Source organism: Balaenoptera physalus, assembly GCF_965194825.1.
Source record: "Balaenoptera physalus genome assembly, chromosome: 11".
In the NCBI taxonomy this organism is placed as follows: domain Eukaryota; kingdom Metazoa; phylum Chordata; class Mammalia; order Artiodactyla; family Balaenopteridae; genus Balaenoptera; species Balaenoptera physalus.
In genome coordinates this window covers 13,969,152-13,987,685 of record NC_138896.1, presented here as the reverse complement: position 1 = coordinate 13,987,685, position 18,534 = coordinate 13,969,152, and the positions used below count along the sequence as shown (strand labels likewise).

Here is an 18,534-nt window from a genome sequence, read left to right as displayed (position 1 = left end):
TACCAGAAATGAATTTGATTGATGACAACATTATTACCTAAATATAATATATAATCTCCCAATGCCCTGAAGGGAACAGCATTCTTAGGATATGTAAATTGGCTCTGTTACCTTACTTATCCCTTATATTTTACCTACTGTGTGCCATTGTACCAGTGAACTGAGGAGAAAATATAGAAGGAGAAAGAGAAGCCCAAAAAGGTAAGAAATGAGTAAAAGCAAGAAAGAAGAATTGTCCTTCTTTAGTCATGTGGAGCAGGGTGGCTTGAGGGAAATGTGACTTGCAAGAAGACTTACACAGTGCTCACTCACTGAGTATGTATTGAGCCTGTCCTTGCTATATGCAGTGACAGATGCCGAGATCTTAAAATCCAACTGTGGACATGTACATAGAAAATAATAAGTTAGGAAATGGTAAAATGCCAAAATGCATGTGTAGGTTATAAGGGCTCTGAGAATTCAGAGAGATAGAAAATCAGCATGGGGGCTTCCCTGGTGGCGCAGTGGTTGGGAATCCGCCTGCCAGTGCAGGGGACACGGGTTCGAGCCCTGGTCCGGGAAGATCCCACATGCCGCGGAGCAGCTAAGCCCATGCGCCACAACTACTGAGCCTGTGCTCTAGAGCCCGTGAGCCACAACTGCTGAGCCCACGTGCCACAACTACTGAAGCCCGCACGCCTAGAGCCCGTGCTCTGCAACAAGAGAAGCCCCCGCTCGCCACAACTAGAGAAAGCCCTCGTGCAGCAACAAAGACCCAACGCAGCCATAAATAAATAAATAAATAAAAGTTAAAAAAAAAAATCAGCGTGAGTTGAAATTGGTCTGTTAACTGATGCTTGAGCTGGATCTTGAAAAGAAGGTAGAAAATTTGGTTTCTGATTTCTTTGCTGCTGTCCAGCCCTTTGATGACTCTTTGTAACTTTGTAGATATATCTGCATTTTTGCCTACCTCCGTTTTAATGCTCAGCCAAATACAGTCATCTCTGAGTATTCACGGGGGACTGGTTCCAGGAGCCCCTGCGTATACCAAAAAAACCCGAGACTATGGAGGGCCGACAGTATATTTATTGAAAAAAAGGAAAAGCAGAGAGAGCATTTCATTCAGAAAGCATAGCATGAGCAGCATATAAGTGGACCCACGCAGTTCAAACCTGAGATGTTCAAGGGTCAACTGTATTCACATACTAATCTCTTTGTTACGCCAGATATTCCTCTGGCTTGGTCACTGCCTCGCTTCCTGTGTGTTGGTTAAAGTGCCCTGTGCCTGTAAACCCATACCTTTTGTCTTCCCCAGGTTGTACGTCAGAGAATCCTCATGCCTTAACAGTCAGCCCTTTTAAAGCATTCTCACCTCAGCCGCCAAAGTTTTTCAAGCCCCTAATGCCTGTAAAAGAAGAGCATAAGAAAAGGATGGCGCTTGAAGCAAGGCCTCTTCTAAGCCAGGAGGTAAATGCTTGACTTGTCTGTACCACGTACAATAGAATGGACGCGTTATGCCTGTGGAGAAGGAACACTTTGCGTTAACAAAGTCAGATGCCACATGTTGACATGTATGGGTTGTCACTCCATGGTTCCTGTTCTGGAGTAAATATCTCTTTCTCAAGCACACAGGGTCATGGTAGAGTTTGTTTGTTGTTACTGCTGTTGTTTTCTTTGTGTTTATGGCTTTTTTCAGAGTATTTATTTCAAGTGAGAAAGAGATGTCCCCTAGGTGTTTTGAAAATATGAAAGGCATTTTTTTTTGATTTGATAAATTTGGTTATGCTATTTGCCATAGAATTTGTGTAGTCTTGTCAGATTTCATCAGTAGTTTAACTCAAGCCTGCACAGTTGTTGGCTGTACTACTCACACGTAATACAAGTGTTTGCATTGCTTTTCTAACGTGCACGTACTTAATGTGTATGTCGGCTGTCATTGTCTTCTGTGTGTGATGCATCTGTGTGTCTTAACCTTTGCAGAGCATGTCTCCACCTCAGGCACATAACCCTGGCTGCATTGTGCCCTCGGGAAGCAATGGCAGCAGCATGCCTGTAGAACACAATAGCAAACGTGAGAAGAAGATTGTAAGTCCTGGAACCATTTCTGTCATATTGCCTGGTGGTGGGTTTAAGGCCCTTTCACAGACAGTCATCCAAATACTTTAGAAGAAATTAAGATCTGTATTGAGTCTTGGCTTTTTTTTTTTAAATCATGTGATCATCGGTAATGAAATTTTGCATGGATGTGGCCGTGACCTGTGATTTTTCTAAGTGTTCCTTCTATTTATTTACTTATTATTATTTTGCTTAGTATAAATTTGCTTAGGAAAAGGAAAAAGCCACTTTTAATGATTCTCATCTTTAAAAAGCATAACACAGAGATCACTTTAACTAATATTGAATCTTTCTAATGAGCCTGTACATATTGCCCAGATTCTGAAGTTAATCTACCTAGAGGAATTGCACTTACTTGGAGTAAGTATTCTTTCGTTTAGCTGTGGGTGTTTGAGAGCTTTTTTTGTGTTGCCTGATGCTATTGTCAAGATTATCCTGTAGTTTGTAGCCTCTCCACCATCCATCACTGCCCATCGTCATCATCTGTACCTCTCAGGTAGCCTCTTTTAATTTGCTGGCAAAATAGATTCCAACTCCCTCGGTGTCCTGCTTTCAGGAGGGCTTACCTGTATTTTACCACTGGTAGGTTGAAACCCTACCTGAAAAACCTCATTCCCTAGCACTTGGTTTTCACGTTCCAAATTGGAAAAATAGTTTTTAAAACACTATGTACCAGGCACTTGGGATCATAAGCGATACCTCAGTTTAAAAATGCAAGTGTATATTCTCATGCCTGGAAAGAATTCTCTAATTCTGTGTCTCAGCTTTCACTCTCCTGTGGTTTCCTAGGCTTTGGATGCAGCTTGGAGCTGGAGGGGGCTGCTTGATGTTCACATCTGCATGCGGTCTGCTCTGTGGGCAGAGTGTGGGCCCTTTCCTTTCCCAGCTGCACCATGTCAGGCTCATTCCAAAGGGTCATCAGCATGAGGTCTTTTAACCTCTAGGTTCTAGAATATGCTGCAAACGCACACTGTGTGAAGCTGACTAGAACTTGACCCGGACATGTAGCAGGCCAGGCTCCTGCAGGCTTGGAGCACTAGGGGATCTTAAGAAATGACCTTCTCACTCTTCCTGGCCATTGAGGAAAGAAGGAAAGGCATCATTTTCCCCTCCCCTCTGTCCCTCTCCCCGCCCACTGTCTCTGTGTCCTCCCTGTCCTTCTATCCCAAAGTCCCCTCCTCCCCCCCAGTCCCTGCTGGAGAAGAGCCTGCACGCCAGGCACAGCTGCTCCTCGTCCCTCCCAGTCTTAGTGAGCTCTTCAGTCACATACTTGACCTCCCCCTGCTTAATTAATAAAGGCTGCAGCATGGGCTAAAAAGGCCAGGTGGCTAATTTATTACCCCTTCCATTCTCCGGCTGGTTGGTTCTGTCTGTTTATTGACGTGGTACCCATCACCATGCTGCACGGGCACTAAATTTTAATCTATTTTAACAATACATTTTGGTAGAGCACCCCATCAAGGGACTGCTGGATGGCCCTTCCGCGGCCGTCCAGCAGCTAGTTTCACTGTTCACAATTTGCTTTATAGTTATTTTCTTTACTTTCCTTTTATTATTTTAAAATAAAACCCATCTCGGGACTTTTAGCTAGCAGAGGGTAGAATGGAACCAGATTCTCTTGACCCAGGAAGTTTTGAGCAGCAGTTAGATTCTGTGTGATCAGACACACCATGAAACCCACTAAGCAGGGTTTGATGGAACCATTTTTCTTGCTGGGATCTTACTTGAGAGACCTGCCTCTACTCTCCTTAGACATCTAGCTCACTGCACACTCTTCATCTCTGAAACTGTTGAACGGTTTGATTTATTTCAGATAGCAGCTTTTCCAGGATGTTTTGGTAGATGATAAGAATATTACTTGCTTGATCTGAGGTTCTAGTCTCTCTTTTGGAAGATTTCATTTTATTTCTCTTCTTACAAATGGATGTAAACTGCTTTATTCCTGTGTTCCCTATTCACTTTATTTCCTTTTCCACTCTTGGAAAATTAGAGGGCGAATCAGTCTGATCAAAGGAGTTTGCAGTCATTTTTGAGAAGCAATATTGGGACATTGTTCCTTTTATTTTTCAGCCCATCTAGTTACCAAAGAAACCTGTCGTTTCACATAAAATATAGTAAATATAGCTGTGCTTATTTATTTATTTTTTTTTTTTGGCTTAAAACTGCATACATTTATTCTCATGTAGCTCTGGGGCAGATGTCTGAAAAGAGTCTTTTTTAATTTTTTCCTTTGTTGTCTCATCAATTTGGGAAGATAGACAAATGTACTTTGTGTCTTCTGTGAATAAGATAAAAGCAACAGTATACCTTTGGAGTCTCTCTTTTTAAGTCATTATGCAGACAGAAGAGCAGAAAGAAGGTCAATTCTCCCTCTCTTGGGTCTTGCATAGACAGCATATGGTTTTTGTCTCTCGTTTTACAGAAGAGGAAACACGAGACTTGTTGAGTGATTTGCCCAAGGTCTCACACTTAACGAGAGCATCAGAACAAAAACCCCATCCCTCCGCAGAATTGGGCTGACTCCAGGAGTTCCCAGAGATAGTGCAGTTTCATCACCTGCTGCTGCTGTTTCTTAAAAGGGGCTGCCCTCCCCTTAGTACCATGGACAGAAGTACTGGGGACCCTTGGCTGATGGAGTCTTTCTGAAAACAGAGACCATCTCTCTGAGGGACAGCTGATTAGAGCAGGAGTGAAAATGACTTTAATCAGGTGAAAGTCACACAGAAGGTCACTGTTTTTTTGTTTTTTTAAACTTTTTTAAAATTTATTTATTTTATTTTTGGCTGCATTGGGTCTGCATTGCTGTGCACGGGCTTTCTCTAGTTGCGGCGAGCGGGGGCTACTCTTCATTGCGGAGTGCAGGCTTCTCATCGCGGTGGCTTTTCTTGTTGCGCAGCACAGGCTCTAGGCGTGCGGGCTTCAGTAGTTGTGGCGTGCGGGCTCAGTAGTTGTGGCTCGCGGGCTTAGTTGCTACGCAGCATGTGGGATCTTCCCGGAACAGGGCTCGAACCCGTGTCCCCTGCATTGGCAGGAGGACTCTTAACCACTGCGCCACCAGGGAAGCCCAGAAGGTCACTGTTTTAATGTGGGTTTTGATTCCTTCTTAAAATCAAGGTGTTTTGTCTATAGGTAAATATCAGCTGCATAAACTAAATCTCAAAAATCAAATCATGAATATTGTAGCTGTAGAGAAGCTTGAGAACTTGACTCCATGTCCCACTTTTAGGAAGAGTTTTCATTCTTTTTGTCCTTAAGACACAGTAGGAAGGTTCTTAGTTTGGTCTCCTTTAAAGTAAAATGATAAATAATGTTTCTGGTATAAAATGTTTAATATATAAAATAGATAAACAGCAGGGTCCTACTGTATAGCACAGGGAACTATATTCAATACCTTGGGATAACCTATAATGGAAAAGAATTTGAAAAAGAGTATATACTGTATAACTGAATCACTTTGCTGTACAACAGAAACTTACACAACGTTGTAAATCAACTACACTTCAATTAAAAAATAAATAAAATGGGGCTTCCCTGGTGGCGCAGTGGTTGAGAATCCACCTGCCAGTGCAGGGGACACGGGTTCAAGTCCTGGTCCAGGAAGATCCCACATGCCGCGGAGCAGCTAAGCCCGTGTGCCACAACTACTGAGCCTGTGCTCTAGAGCCCGTGAGCCACAACTACTGAAGCCCACGTGCCTAGAGCCCGTGCTCCGCAACAAGAGAAGCCACCGCAATGAGAAGACCACGCACCACAACAAAGAGTAGCCCCCGCTCACCGTGCGCAGCAATGAAGACCCAACACAGCCAAATATAAATAAATAAATAAATTTATTTAAAAAAGAAGAAAAACATTTTTAAAAAATAAATAAATAAATAAATAAAATGTACAGAACCAAGAGATACTATCTCCCCCCATCCCCCCCAAAAAAGTCTATCAAAACAAATTCCCTTAAAATACAATTTAAGCCAATTAAGTCCTCTTTTCTCCTTGGAAGGCATAACTTCATAAACTTTCCATCTCCGTTTACATGTTGGAGAACGATTCATCTCTACTCAGTTTTCTGTCTTCTAGAACTAGTTGTCCCCACTCCTTTAGCCTTTCTCTTTAGGTCACTCCCCTAACCCTAACCCCACCCCAAGTGCATAACTAGGTACTGATCCCTATTTGTTTTTGTAGACTGTTCAATTTTACTAAGGTCATTCTAATCATTTAGGAATGATTGTTTATCTTTGTGATTTTAATAAGTGTATACCTATTTCTACACATTAAACTCATGCTTGAACATTTCACTCAGCAAAGTTGTATTTTAGGATGACAGACCTTTCCTCAGTGTTAGGAAGAAATAACTTCAGGCATAAAAAGAGGCCCCAAATTATAAATTCTCATCTTCAAATTTGGTTTTCCTTGCAACAGCTAACTTTTTAGTAATTAATTGCATCAGAGACTCTTGGACTTGGGGATTATGTTTCTTTGCCAGCTTAAATTAGAAGGAAATATAAGGGAAACATACACTTGAAATCCAATTTTGAGTCTAAACAAGTCAGGTAGAGAATCTAGAAAATATAGCGCAGGTTACTGATTCCGACAATTCTGTCCAAGTTTTGCTCCTTTACTACACGTTTCCTCCCAACATTAGGGAGAGATCTCTCTACCCCACCCCCTTTTTAACAGTGCTATTTAATTAGAATGCAGCTAAAGATAAGACAGAGAGGTTAGTGTTGCCAAAAATTTTGTTTTGCTGATTTCTGGAATTTTATCACTGATATTTGATAGTCACCTTTGATTAATAGACAAGGAATTAAGACTACTGATGCTTTTAAATAATTTATATTCAAGCTATTTTAAAATCTAAAAAGAGTATTAAGCTATTTTTTAGGTATTTAGCATCTTACGAGATAGAAAATATTGCTGTAAAATTCAGCAGGTGAAATTTATGTTCATTTGTAAACTCCCATCTGCTCTGTCCGTGGAGCGTGCTCGTCCTCACCCTCCCCACCCTTCTCTCTTCCTCACCTCTTCTCTCTCTTTTTGTCTCTCTTGAAATGAGTAAGGTTAATGTTTTGGTTCCAGGTCTTTACAGTTACTCTGTTGTTATACTGATGGCAATTTCATCCACCTAGCAGTGCCCAGGGTTATCCTTAGAGCAAGGACCACAGTCGTAACTCCCCAAGGGTAGGGACCATGCCTGTCTTTGCTCAGCATTGGTATTCCCAGTTCTTAGGACAATGACTGGCATGTAGAGGATGCTTGATGAATATTGTTGAATGAAAGTCACGTTTTAAAAGAGAAAAGGAATAGTTGCAGTGTCATCAGACGTATATGAGGTTAATCAGAAATGACTAGATAGTAATATCATTTATTTTTATTTGAAAATAAAATGCCCATGTGTTTTATATTGTTTTCTACCAAATTTAAAAGAATCATTCACTCAGGGAGAGAGATTGGAAGATGATAACAGCCACTCTTGCATATTTACCAATCTTTATAAACAGAATCCTAAAGCTATTTGACAAAAGAGATTTTCATTTAACTCTCACTATCTTCCTCACTTTCTAGTCAAATCCTCTTCCATGCCTCTCAAAAACACTAGAAAATAGTAATTGTCAGATTGATTTAGTATTTTACAGACTTACAATATTTAGTGTAATACTGAGAATGGATGTTGAAATCGTGTTCTTTTCCCTTTCGCCGTTGGGGTGTCTTTATATACGGCCCTTCCTCCCCATAAAATAGCTCAGAAACGTTTTGCAAATCATCGTATTTATCTGCACTTTGCTCCCCAAGGTGAGGATTGTAAGAACATATGAAACAGCAGCTCTTCTCTGCCTCTGGCTGTCCCTCTACTCATTTAATTAGAAATGAGAACATCTCCAACTGAAAACTAATCATGAGGAACTAATTAAAAGTCTACTGCACTTCCTTCCATCCTTTCCCTTAAACCAGGGGAGGAAAGGTTTCTAATTATTAGTGAGTGAGCACAGAAGAAATAAATCTCTTCATCTTGGATGGTAATGGGTTCATGCTCACAGATCTCTGAGGATAATGTACCTTTGTCCACGACAGGTGACAAGATTTAACCAAACTCAGAAAACAAAAACAAAAAACACTAAACACGTGAAGGTGAATGCCTTTAACAGTAAAGTGTTTACAACCTGTCTCAACAATGCAATTGCTATGAGGAGCTCGTGGCTGACTTTTGCTTCATTTCTGTAGGACTCTGAGGAGGAGGAAAACGATCTAGAAGCTCTTAACCGGAAGCTGATAAGTTCACAGCCTTACGTACCTGTGGAGTTTGCCGACTTCAGCGTTTACAATGCCAGCTTGGAGAACAGAGAGTGGTTTTCTTCTAAAGTGGATTTGACGAACTCAAAGGTCCTGGAGAAAGAAGTGTCCTGCAGCCCCACCACCAGCAGCATCACCAGTGGCTACTTTTCCCACAGTGCCTCCAATGCCACCCTGTCTGACATGGTGGTCCCTTCTAGTGACAGCTCGGATCAGCTGGCCCTTCAGACAAAGGATGCAGACACCAGTGAGCATCCCGGAGCGTCACTTGTGCATGACTTCAGACCATCCTCAAACAAAGAGTTGACAGAACTAGAAAGAGGCCTGGTAAAGGATAAGATAACTGTGGTGCCACTCAAGGAAAACAGTGCCTTAGCCAAAGGGAGCCCATCATCCCAAAGCTTCCCTGAGAAGAACTCCAAAACCCACTGTAGGACCAGCTCATGTTCAGAGCAAGATGCCTGCTCCAGCAAAAGTGGCCAGCCGGCCAGGGAGTTCTGCCCCAGGGAGGTGACCATAGAACACACCACAAACATCCTCGAGGACCATTCTTTCACAGAGTTTATGGGTGTGTCAGATGGAAAAGATTTTGATGGTTTGACAGATCCTTCTGCTGGAGAACTTTCGAGTAGGAGGAACCTACCAAATACAACGGACAGTAAGAGTGTCTCAGATGGGCCACAGGACCCTGGCCAGCTGTGTTCCTCGGCAGAGAATGACCAGGTGATAAATTCCAGGGGCAGTCTTTCGGGTCCTGTGCTATCAGTGAGCGCACCTAATTGTGCCCCAACTGCCAGAGGCCCTTCATCACAGTGACTTAGTAGGAGAGGTTCATTCAGATGTTTCTGACAGGGACGATGGGCCCACTTGGGGACCAAGTTCACATGCTGCCCAGCTGGCTGGCTGTGGCGGAGCAAGTCTGCTTTCATAGTTTCCGAGTGGGGTTATGACATATGTAGGACCAGCATATGGGTTCATGTTGAATTAAGTGTTCACCTCGATAAGGATCAGTCAATCTCGTGTTCACTCCCCGAGATGTTTAATTACGGGCTCTCCCAAGGTATCCTGGTAGCATCTACCATATTTCATCACATCTGTGATTTCTTTGATTATTAGATACGCTATTATTTTATGTATCATTAAAGCAAATACTTCCAATTAAACTATATCATATCAGCAGTTTCAGAGACGTTAAAAAGCACGGGGTGGTGGTGGGGGAGAGATGCATCGCAGATTTGATAAAATACAGCCATTTGGTGCCCATAGGATAAAAAATGCTTTGGGGAAGCATAGGTGAATTCCCTGAGCAATTTAAGTGTGGGCTTTGGAAGTTACCCAGGTTGGTTTATTATAGTGTTTAATTTTCGTACTGGAACAAAATGGGTTTTTGCTAATATTCCTAAGGAAAATAGTGAATTATATAATTAAGAGTACCACCATCTCTTCCCATTCAGGGTCACTGTTTTGATCCCACACCCCAGCCATAGCTGTGTAAGGGGTATGGGAGCACCAGTGTTAGCAAAACAAAGAGCTGACAGAGTTAGAAAGCAGCTCAGTGAAGGAGCAGATAATCAGGGTGCCCGTCTGTCTCTCTGTTTTGCTGAGGAAGTTATCATCCCAGTTTGCTGGCTTCTTCCCCCAAGTCTTCCATACTAGCCCTTAAAATTTCAGTGTGTGGTCATTTATACCGCATATTCATAAATAAACTGCAAAAAACAAATAGTGGGGTCTCTTACAACTCAGAAAAGACTTCTTTCCCCAACATAAGAATAAAATAGAGTTACTCATTACTGTTCTTGCAAGCTAAACAGTCATTTGTTTAAAAGTCTTCAGCTTCCTTTACACTGATTTTAAGCAGAATCTGCTTTGCTGGCCTACATCAGCTTTTTAGTCCTTCTTCCAAGAAGTCCAGGAAGAATGTGGTCCAGGGGTTAATTCTTCACCCTGGAACAGTGCTTCTCAAACCTAAATGTGCAATAGACTCACTGGGGGGTGTTGGGAGAAGATGCCTCTTAAAAATACAAATTCCCAGGAGTCGCTGCCCCGCACACCTAAGGTTTTACTTCAGTCCCCGGTGGAGCGGGGTGAGGGGTGGTGTGGGGATAAGGTTTTCACAAACCCCCCTGCTGAAGGGATACAGGGTAGGGTGTCTGAGGGCTGCCCTGTTAGAAGCACGGCCCGCAGAAGGGGGAAGAGGGGCAGCAAACTCCCCCTCACCCCCGCCTTGTTTCATCGCCTGGATTATTTAGAACCCAGTAACAGGAACACTACCTGATTTTTGCTTTCGAAAGGTTCCAGAATAGAATAGTGTGTCCCTGCCAAAGGTCTTGGTTTAAAAGTGGAATTTACAAAGACATTTGTTGTATCAGGGTAATGTGGGACTATGGTGAGTTTTTTCTTTTTTAGAAAATTGCTTTAGTATTTTTGTTATCTTGGTTTTAATTTGTTTTGACAGTGTTAAAGTCTGAGGACTTTTTAAGCACTCAGGTTTGACTTTTGTTCTCACCCTGGTATGACTTAGAGTGTAGACCCAGGAATAACACTTTTTTTACTTTAACTTTAGGTCTTGCTGTCTGTCATTACTTTTCTTAGACTCTTCAGCCTTGGAGCTAGGTTCACCCCTTGTGTCGAGTACGTTCTAGAACTGGATCCCGTAGTCAGCCAGATCCTGCAGGTCCCTCTAGGAAGAGCCCCTCGTGGGGGATGGTCTCCGTGGGTGGGGAGGGCGGGGACAGGAGCTTGCACTTACCAGCCTCTGTGTTCCAGGGGAGCGCGACCGCTCCGTGAGAGGCAGCAAGCCAGAGCACCAGCCCATCTTTAAAACATGCTGCGGCCCAGCCGGACCTCACACCAGCGCGGAGAAGCCGTGGCTTCTGGGGCCACCTCCTTTCCCCTCCCGAGCCGGCAGAAGCCGCGCTTGGTCACTCGGCTGAATCGGCAGCCTCTGCTTTCTTCCAGAGAACCGAAAATCCTGGCTTAATGAAGTGGCAGTATTTTTGTGTGCACTCACTACACACCCACCCTGTGTAGAAACCTCCACAGATTCAAACAAACTTTATTCTTGTACAATTTTAATCAGTTCTTACTGTAGAATCTGGAGTCAATGCTCTAATTTTTTTTATAAATAGTATATGTTATGTATATGAAATGGTATCTATAGTATGTCTGGAGACAGACAAGTCTGCACACTAAAATGGGGAGAAAAGTGGTTTGTAGAAAATCGGAAGGTACTGGACTTCGTTACAAAGCAGCTTGGGCGATCTCTCAGAACAGGAGCAGATGAAAAAGATTGTGTTGCCTAAGAATGAGTTGTAAATCCCTCTTTGCAGCAAAGGTTACAGAATGCCGTTCTTTATAACCAAAGAACTTACATAAGACTGAATGTTTTTGCTGTCCACTCTTGTTTTATGTGTACATACGTGTTTGACTGCAAGTTCGGTGCCATACGCCCCTTGGCTCCCAGGCCACGTGCTGCCGTTCTCTGTCCCGTTTCGTAAGCACACTGAAAAATCTCACGGCTCCGTTCTTTGGTCTTCCACCTGGCGCACCGCCTGCTGACTTGCCGTGGAATTGGAACCATTGACAGTGACTGGGGCTATGACCCCAGCGTTTCTGGTCCCTCGGTCCAGGCCAGCCAGGCAGGTGGGATGCAGAGAGCAGTATTACTCTAAGAAAACACAGGGACAAACCAAGAGTTGGGTTGCGGGGAGCGGGTGTTGATTTTCGTCTCTTTGTGGTTTTGTTTGGGGTTGGTAGGTTTTGTGGTGGTGTGGTTTTGCCATTGTTATTTTACTTCAATTTTGGAAAATGCTGAAGGGATGGAACGAGCTGTAAAGTTCACAGGTGCCCACTTCACCGTGTTCGCAGGAGATGATTGAATACAGATGACCCTGCTGTCCGTGTCTTCATTTGTAAAATTCTCTTACCAGTGGAGACTCTGAAGGATTACGTGTGTGGAAGTTTTTACAAAAGTACTTTCTGTACCTATTGTGTAGATGCCTGTACAGTTGGCCCGGATGTACAGCAATAAATGTGTCGTGGGAGCGAGAGAGTGTGTACAGCCTGCCGTACCTTTTCCCTTTAAGTTCCTAGCATCAGTAAATGAGTAAGATATTGGAGATTTTAATGCAAAGCTGCTGTTCGTGATTTTTGTGTATAGTGAGCTGACTGTAGTATTTTACTATTGTCTGTTTAAAACAAAGAAAAACTGTAATTTATGTCCCTTTCAACTTTATTGTATTTAATTGGTACAGACTGTGTGTGTGTGTGTTTTAGAATACAGACTGTCTAATTCCGATTTTAAAACATCTGTTGTTTGTCTTTAATTACTCTGCCACTAGTTTCAGATCAATTTTCCATATTTGTTTGTGTGTCCCTGTAGCTTAAACAATAATAGTAACAGCGAACATTCATTGAGGGTTTACTGTGTACCAGGCACTGTTCCCAACTTTTGATATCGATCTCGCTTAATCCTCACAGCAGCGGATGCCACAGGTTCTGTTGTTATTAAGTGTTGGACGAAAGGAAAAGGGAGGTGGAGAGGTTGGTGACAGGGAGCAGGAGGCAGAGCCAGGGTTCAAGCCACGCTTCCATCAGTGTCTCCCGGTGTTCTGTCTGGTGACATGTCACGGGGGGATAGGCCTCGTAAGGGAGGACCGGGCGCCTTCAGAGAGCAGAAGGCGGTGGTGAGTGTCCCAAGTCCAGACTGACTGACATTAGCGGGGAGCATCTGCAGCAGACAGGCCGAGGTGGGTCACACGTGGTCATGGCGATCAAGCACTTCTTTAGAGGAAGCAGCAGGGCCTGCCACCCTGGAAACAGTGGCTTAAGGTAGCTTAATGTGAAAGAGTTATCTAAAAATGGTTTTCCAGAATCTTCTCAGAAAAGATTCACAAGAGCCTTTCTGGTGTGGTCAGGAACTAGGTCTAGCCTGTTCTCGACAGAGAGTGACTTTACATAGACTTCCAGGAAAAAGTAGGTGGGGGAAAAACCCGAAGTATTTGAATTTTATGGAATGGGAGTTGGGGCAGGAAAGCAGCTATTTAATGTTTAAATAAATCATGACAACCACAAATACAGTTTAAGACAAAATGAGCAAATTGTCATTCCCTTTACTAGTATGAGATCAGTGGTATTTGGTCATGGACATTGTCATTTGTCATTGACTATGGGAGAGCACACTGGTTCTAGAACATACTGGATAGTTCAATATAGGCGTGTGTTTACCAGTTAATTTCCAAAGTACGGTATTACTGCTGTCATCACATTTGTTTATCATTATTTGGACACACAGTTTATCATAGCAAAAATTTAGCCCTGTGTTTCTAGGGTACCAACTTATGGGAAGAATACTGTTCATAAAAAACACCTTCAGGGTAGGTAAGGGCCAGATACGATCTTCCAAAAATCCTTCTCTAGCCAATACTTATTTTGAAAGTTACAATATTCAAGCTTTAGAACTATGTTGGGGGAAAAAAAGATAACTAATTACATGATTCATCTTTATTTTTAAAAAGTAAAGCTTTCCGGTCATGTAAATTTGAAAAGTCTTGAAAGAAGATGTAATTGAATAAGAGTTCTTGCTTTCTTTTCTAGACCAAGAGCTAAAAGTAGAGAAGGATGCCACCAGTACACAACCACGTAGAGAGGTTTTTGTATTCAGCCTTGAACTTACTGCACTAACACTAGCACAGGTGTCTTTCTGTAATATTGAGCCAACCTCCTAAATTAAAAAACAACAACAGGAAGTCAGTCTGTAATTTGTGGCAGTTTGTCTCAGGTTTTCTCCTAACCTGGGGGAAAGGCAGTCTGTTCTCATGCCCAGACATCTGGGGGTGGACGGCATCCTGCTGGCGGGGGAACCTGGAATATGGAAGACTCCTCGAGAATGCCAGGAGATGAGTTCTCCCCTTTAATACATTATGAACTGGAGCTGACAGGAGTGGAAAAATCCCAGAGTCTTCTATTTAACCTGCTTGTCATCAGTTTCTAATCCCCTGAGCTGAGGGGAAAGTTAATTGTAGATTTGAGGGCCACTTAATGGTCCTTTTTTTTTCTCGGACACTGTGAGTTAATTTAAGTTGAAATAAAACTCAGTCTTCATCTTTCTCATGTTCTGGGACACACACTCACCGCTGTGTATTTTTGGGAAAACAAGTTATTCTCTCCTTTGTGAGGGGTGCCTGTATCGTTGCATTCAGTTCTTAGAAGACTGTAGCTCGAGAAGATGCTTGGGGTGCCTCAGTCACTGTAATCTGAGCCCCGTTGCCAACAGCCGCCATCTTGGAGCTTATTATTGTAGGTTTCTCGTTGCCAGATTGTGTCCCTGAGAAAGGAACTCTCGAATCTTTGTGGGACCCTATTTATGAAGACATTGAGAGGCTGATTAATAGAACAATGAATGTTTCACAAAGAAAAAGGTAAGTTAGAACTGGAGTCTGTGGAAGAAGATCAACTCAGAGAGGGGAAAAAGGCCCAGTTTGGTTTGGGGAAGAGTAGTACAAACCAACTTGACCCTTTCACGATACCTCAAACACTTGTACCTATTTACATTTTAAAACCAGAAGACACTGGTGTTTATAACAACTTTATCTGCCTGAACCAAATCATATAGAGATGTTCTTAGGTTTCTTTGTTATTGTTTGTCTTTTCTTAGTCTAGCATGCCACACCTTCATGTAATTGATTAGTCACACTTGTTGAATCAGCATAATCTTTACCAAGCATATGGTTAACCACAAATAAGCCACTTAGAAACAAGCTACTTAGAAACACCAGAGTTAAAATACTTAGTCACAGCATCAGCCAAGAAAAAGAGCAATTCACCGAGAATGATGATTTAAGATCTAACCTCAGCACCACTGGCATCCAAGGGTGTCTTAATGATGATATGAGAATGCCAAGTCACCAACGTTTACTTCCTAGTCCTTTTATATGTAGCGGTATATATTTGTGAGAAAGCCAGTGCATTAATATTAGTTACCTATTGCAAAATAAACTACCCTTAAACTCAGCAGCTTAAAGCAACAATAAACATTTATTATCTCACAATTTCTGCAGGTCCAGAATTCCGGCGTGAACAGTTCTAGGCGATTCTGCCTCCAGCTGCTCATGAGGCTGCAGTCAAGATGTCAGCCAGAGCCGCAGTTATCTGAAGGCTTGACTGGAGCTGGGAGGACCCACTTTTCGGGTGGTTCAGTCACACAGCTGGTGAGCTGGTGCTTCCTCGCCATGCAGACCTCTCTGTGCTGCTTGAGTGTCCTCGTGATGTGATGGTTGGCTTCCCCCGGGTGAGCGGCTCTGAAGAGTAAACACAAGCCACAAAGCCTTCTATGACCTCACCTCAGACGTCACACTTTGTCACTTCCACCACGTTCTATTCATTAGAAGTGAGTCAGGAATGCAGGGGAGGGAATTGGGCTCTTCCTTTTGAAAAGAGAACATCTAAGAATTTATAGACATATTTTAAAACGACTGTAATTTGTTAGGAGTTAATAGGGCTGAGGCCATGGGCCAAAGCAAAGCTAACTGGAACCTATGAGTGAATGTAGAAATCCAACTCATTTGTAAACAGTAAGGTCAAAAGGAAAGCCACATTTCCACGGAATAAAAAGTGAAAATACTAGGATTATCTGAATATGTGAGTTATAGCCAGTAATCATACTGCACGAATATTTCTGGTAGAGGCAAATGATCGGGAACTATTAACTATGCTTCTATTTATAGTTATATTTTCACATTTGATTCTTTTCAGATTTGCTTCATTAGAGGTACAATGAATAGATTTGATGGCTTCGCGCAAAATAGAAAATGAATCTTAGGAATTTCAAACACATCATTTCTTTTTAAGGCAAGCAATATTAATGATTAGCTTTAGAAATAAAACTGCCAACAAAAGAAGAGTTTATGAATATAGGATTTTTTTTTTTTAATGAAGACACTGACAAAGGTAGGATTATTTTACTATTAAAATGTCATACACATCCAAATGTTTGGAAATATGCAAAAGGGTTGGTTCAAGGCTCTTAAAGCTTGTAAAATAAAACTCTAAATCCAAAAGAGGACTGGAAAAAACTTTTAAATAAAGGGATTTTTAAAAATAGTTTAAAAGAGAAAAACAGGTTAAAAAATAAAGTAAAAGTAGGCAAACAAAAAATGGTGCAGATATGTAGAAAAGGATTCCTGGGTTGTTTCTTCCTGTTTAAAATTAGACTCGGGGGGCTTCCCTGGTGGCACAGTGGTTGAGAATCCGCCCGCCAATGCAGGGCACACGGGTTCAAGCCCTGGTCCGGGAAGATCCCACATGCCGCGGAGCAATTAAGCCCGTGCGCTACAACTACCGAGCCTGCGCTCTAGAGCCTGCGAGCCACAACTACTGAAGCCGGCGCGCCTAGAGCCCGTGCTCTGCAGCAAGAGAAGCCACCGCAATGAGAAGCCCGCGCACCGCAACGAAGAGTAGCCCCCGCTCGCCACAACTAGAGAAAAGCCAGCGCACAGCAACAAAGATCCAACGCAGCCAAAAATAAATAAAAATAAAATAAATTTTAAAAAAAGAATTAGACTCAGGTAAATATTCAGTCAACTCAAACTCAGCGTTGGGGCCCTTTTCCCCTCTCTGTTCCTCCTCGCCTCCCAGGATGGGTCTAGAAGGCACCTTTAGTTTTCCCGTCAACCAGGAGAGGTGCCCGTAATCTGTTGCCCTCTGCTGCCTCCTGCTGACCCCGGTTGAGGAGTAGCTTTTCTCATCTAATTTTTGGGCACAGACTTCTGTCTTCATCCACCAGTGATGTCGGTGATGGTCTGTCCTCTGAGAAACTTTTTGAGGACAGTTGCTCCCAGGAAACCTGGCAAACGGCCTCTGCTGACGAGCTTCCCCTGCTGGCCTTGCACTGGGACTTGTGAGGCTCAGGTCTCCCTGCTCCAGATCTGGGCTGTCCACAGTGCAGCCCCTGCCATGGCACTCCGTACAGGAGTGCCCATGCGTGGCAAACCCTGGACAGTCACGGTGACTTAATTCTCAGCTGTTAATTCTTCTGCATCATTCATGGTGTCTTTCAGGAACTTATCTGTGCCGCAAGAGGGACAAGGTGGATGCTTTCTGGAGCCCATCCCTTCTGTCCATCCTACCAAAGCAAGGCTGGGAGGGTGCCAACAGGGAGAAGCAGACATCAGCCTAGGCAGTCTCAAATTCCCTCTCAAGCTGTCTTAGCTTCTAATGGTTTTCCCAACATCTTATCCCAGACAAAGACATGGTGGATTAGGTCTCCTCTTACAGACCAGGAAGCATCCCCACCATGGTCTCAACCTCTGAATGTCTCTGTCTCTTCTCTCATCCCCTTTCTTGATTCCATCTTTCTCCTTCCCTTCCTGTCTCACAGGAACCACCTTTATACCATAGAGCCGGTCTCTCTATACTCTGACTTTTAACAAAATGCTCAGACCTCCAAACTTTGCTTGAATATGTAAAGGAAGGCTCTTGGAATTAAAACAACCCTTTTCTCATTCAACAAAACATGGCTCTCAAGGTTACCTATTACCTAGGTGAGGTCTGAAAGCTAACCTGTGCTCAAGATAGTACCCACCACTCTGTGACAGAAGACGTGGAACAGACACAAAGAGTGGAGAACCAGAGAGTAACATGATTTGGAGGCAAAATGATACATCTGTTTAATATTAACAAATACCCCATTGCATCATTATTGGGTGTAAAGGATTTCGTATGCACTGTCTCCTGAAATCATTTCACTAAACCTGTGAGGTAGATACTGTCATTACCCCCTCTTTGTAGATGAAAAAACACAGTCTTAGTTTAAGGATTGTCAAAGTCATAAGGGCCAGAAAATGATGGAGCTGAGCTTCAAATCCAGCAAGATGATCATAATCAGTCTGTCAGCCTCAAAATCCTGTTCAGAAGAACTGTATAGTGGTTGCGGCTGTTACACTTGACTCTTAGTTTCTTTGGATTTCCAGCAGAGAAGGGAAAGCTGCAGGCAGAGGCATTCCTCCTTTCTCCTAGCTCAGAGACTTTGCTGTCTGTACCGCCTTCATTTGGGGATCTCCAGCCTCTAAGGAAATGAAATATAGCCCTTAACTAAAGGTTGGGGCATCCCTGATATGGATTCTGTAAAGGGATAGGTTGGATCATTCTTCAAAAAATAAA

General features: G+C 42.9%; 1 protein-coding gene across 1 annotated transcript in view; it reads left to right on the top strand.

Moving 5' to 3' along the window:
• KIF13A (kinesin family member 13A) overlaps window positions 1–10,933 on the top strand; it is a 216,781-nt gene extending 205,848 nt beyond the window's left edge. The window contains 4 exon segments of the mRNA XM_082415147.1: window positions 1,295–1,446; window positions 1,960–2,064; window positions 8,308–9,105; window positions 9,107–10,933. Of these exon segments, the coding sequence (XP_082271273.1) occupies window positions 1,295–1,446; window positions 1,960–2,064; window positions 8,308–9,105; window positions 9,107–9,145 (1,094 nt within the window). The 3' untranslated portion in view covers window positions 9,146–10,933.
• The last annotated feature ends 7,601 nt before the right edge of the window (window positions 10,934–18,534 follow it).